The 2,200-nt window shown below is 38.7% G+C and overlaps 1 protein-coding gene across 1 annotated transcript; it reads right to left on the bottom strand.

Annotated features, from left to right (window-relative positions):
* Positions 1 to 132: 132 nt before the first annotated feature.
* LOC119727521 (DPH3 homolog) lies at positions 133 to 2,171 on the bottom strand. The gene is made up of 3 exons (XM_038199423.1): positions 1,957 to 2,171; positions 1,582 to 1,656; positions 133 to 1,273 (listed from the first exon to the last, which is right to left on the bottom strand). The coding sequence occupies exons 1-3, from the start codon at positions 2,062 to 2,064 to the stop codon at positions 1,211 to 1,213; spliced, it is 246 nt and encodes an 81-aa protein (XP_038055351.1). The 5' UTR covers positions 2,065 to 2,171; the 3' UTR covers positions 133 to 1,210.
* Positions 2,172 to 2,200: the final 29 nt, after the last annotated feature.

Below are 2,200 nucleotides of genomic sequence, written 5' to 3'. Positions count from 1 at the left end.
TGGTTCTAATACAGTAATCCATTTAGCTTTACCTAATATTTCATCATTTAAAAAAAAAATATATACTCGCTGTGAAAGTTCCTGGGCATTTTTTCGTATTGAGAAATTTGACCTTGAATGAAATGACCAAGCTTTGAGTTAACACATCATCATTAATTTATTGAACAATACATATACACAGAAATATTACTCGACATTTGTTTCAACAATTAATTATTCAATTACTTTTACTGAACGACACTGGACAAATAAAAACCTTAATTGTGCATATTGCTATCTTTTTCAGAAATGCCAAATAAAGCAATAAAATGTTTTTAAAAGTTTCTTAAAACAAATTATAATACAAATTTACATTGTACATGCATGTTGACAAATAAAAGCTGTGCAAAACAATTTAACTCTAAAAGAAACCAATGTTGTGTGGTACCTCTTTAACTAATGGTGACCTTATCATGTCCCCCCCCCCTCAAAATGTCTATGGTACATCCATCAAATGTTTTCTTACCCCTCCCTTCCTGGCATCAAGATTAGGAGTGTGCATTGGAACTGGGTACCCGAGTACCCGAGCGCTGGTGTTATCGACTAGTTCTAGGGATCGGGTACCCAGTGGCTGATTGTTCAGCCCCTGACTTAATGTGACCTTAAATACAAATGAATGGTGCTAGCAATGCCCTGTGTTTGCAAGTGTTTTCAACTTAAAAGTACCTTGTTTATACTTGCTCAAGCCTAGTGAGAACCAGTTAAAACCCAAACACAAAAAACTTCATTCCGAAGTATGCACGTATTCCACCTGGTGTTCCCATAAACTAACTCCCTAGGCATTTCTGCTGGGCTCAATCCTGCAAAATCCTCCGTTATTTCTTGAATGTGGCCCTTAGAGGGGTCACCACTGTCTCAATCCTGCAAAATCCTCCGGCTATCAACTGTCAATAAGTTGATGCATAGGCAGTGACATCCTGGAGCAGTGCAGAGGATTTCAAGTATAATCAAGGACTAAGAATGAGCATAAACTACACAAGGTCTGGCCCAAGAACTTCACCAGTGCGTCCTCCGAGATCAGCAATGCACTTTTGCCATGTAACCTCAATCCTGTAAATTCCTCCAATTTGCAAAAAAGATTTTGGAGGATTTGGGATGGTTAGGGTAAAAGACCAACGCTGCCTAAGTAAACTGTACATGATGAAATAGTCAGGAACCCGGAGGCCTTCTGTCACGCAACTTGGAGTCCTTTCTGACTTGGGGCCGCCACCTCTTCTCCCTCCATGAAGTCCTCCTGTCCAGTGACAAAAAGTAGAAAATGAAGCAAAAAGCTAGCGTCTCATGACTTTAGAATTTCAAGTTGAAACCTTCAAAACTTTTGTTCCTCTAAACTGTCAAATTGTGTACTAATGGTTTTGCAAATAAGTTTTGGGATCAGCTACTAAAAGTTTGCATGGAGCTATGTGTCCGCAAGCTTGATAAACAAGCAACAAATTAATTAGCTCTTAAAACTTCTCTACAAATTTATAAGCACATACATGTAAGTGCATCCATTCCGTATTACTGCAACCAAGTCACTCTCAAGGACTAAATTAGACTCACCAAGTCATAAATTACTTTGACAATGAGGGAGCAGCTTGGACAGGTTGCTACATCTTCTCCTTGACTTAGCTCCTCCTACAAGACAAGAAAATATATGACGTTACCATGGCTACACACATCGAATGATTGACAAAGCGATTTTTATTCACAATTTTGATTTTTGCGGCATAAAACAAGATTGTGGGGACTGAAAATTGATGCGATCATGTAAAACTGTGTTACAGAATGCTGATATCAAAACACAGCAAATTCACAAGTAGCGGTGTGAGCGTACGTACACATGATGAAAGTAATACTGCAACTGGTCAATGACTTTTCCTACACAGTACAGCGCAATAATCGTAAAAGAAAAGTAGAAAACCGCTTAAAATTTACCTTAGTAATTTCAAATCTGTCACCACATGGACACGGGTAGTGGTAGGTCTCTGTTTCCTCATCATATTCGAAGTCTTCGATTTCGATTTCATCGTGATAAACGGTCATTTTGGCACTATGCAGTTTCACTGGAACTAAGTTGCACTCATCACCACACGTGTGCTGGCATTTAAATTTGTAAATAATGTCGCAACAATATGGCGCCTGGAAAGGATAATTAATCACGTAGTTGGTGCATCATTGG

Source organism: Patiria miniata, unplaced genomic scaffold (assembly GCF_015706575.1).
Source record: "Patiria miniata isolate m_02_andy unplaced genomic scaffold, ASM1570657v1 HiC_scaffold_20, whole genome shotgun sequence".
Classification (NCBI taxonomy): Eukaryota; Metazoa; Echinodermata; class Asteroidea; order Valvatida; family Asterinidae; genus Patiria; species Patiria miniata.
This window is presented reverse-complemented; position numbering and strand designations above follow the sequence as displayed.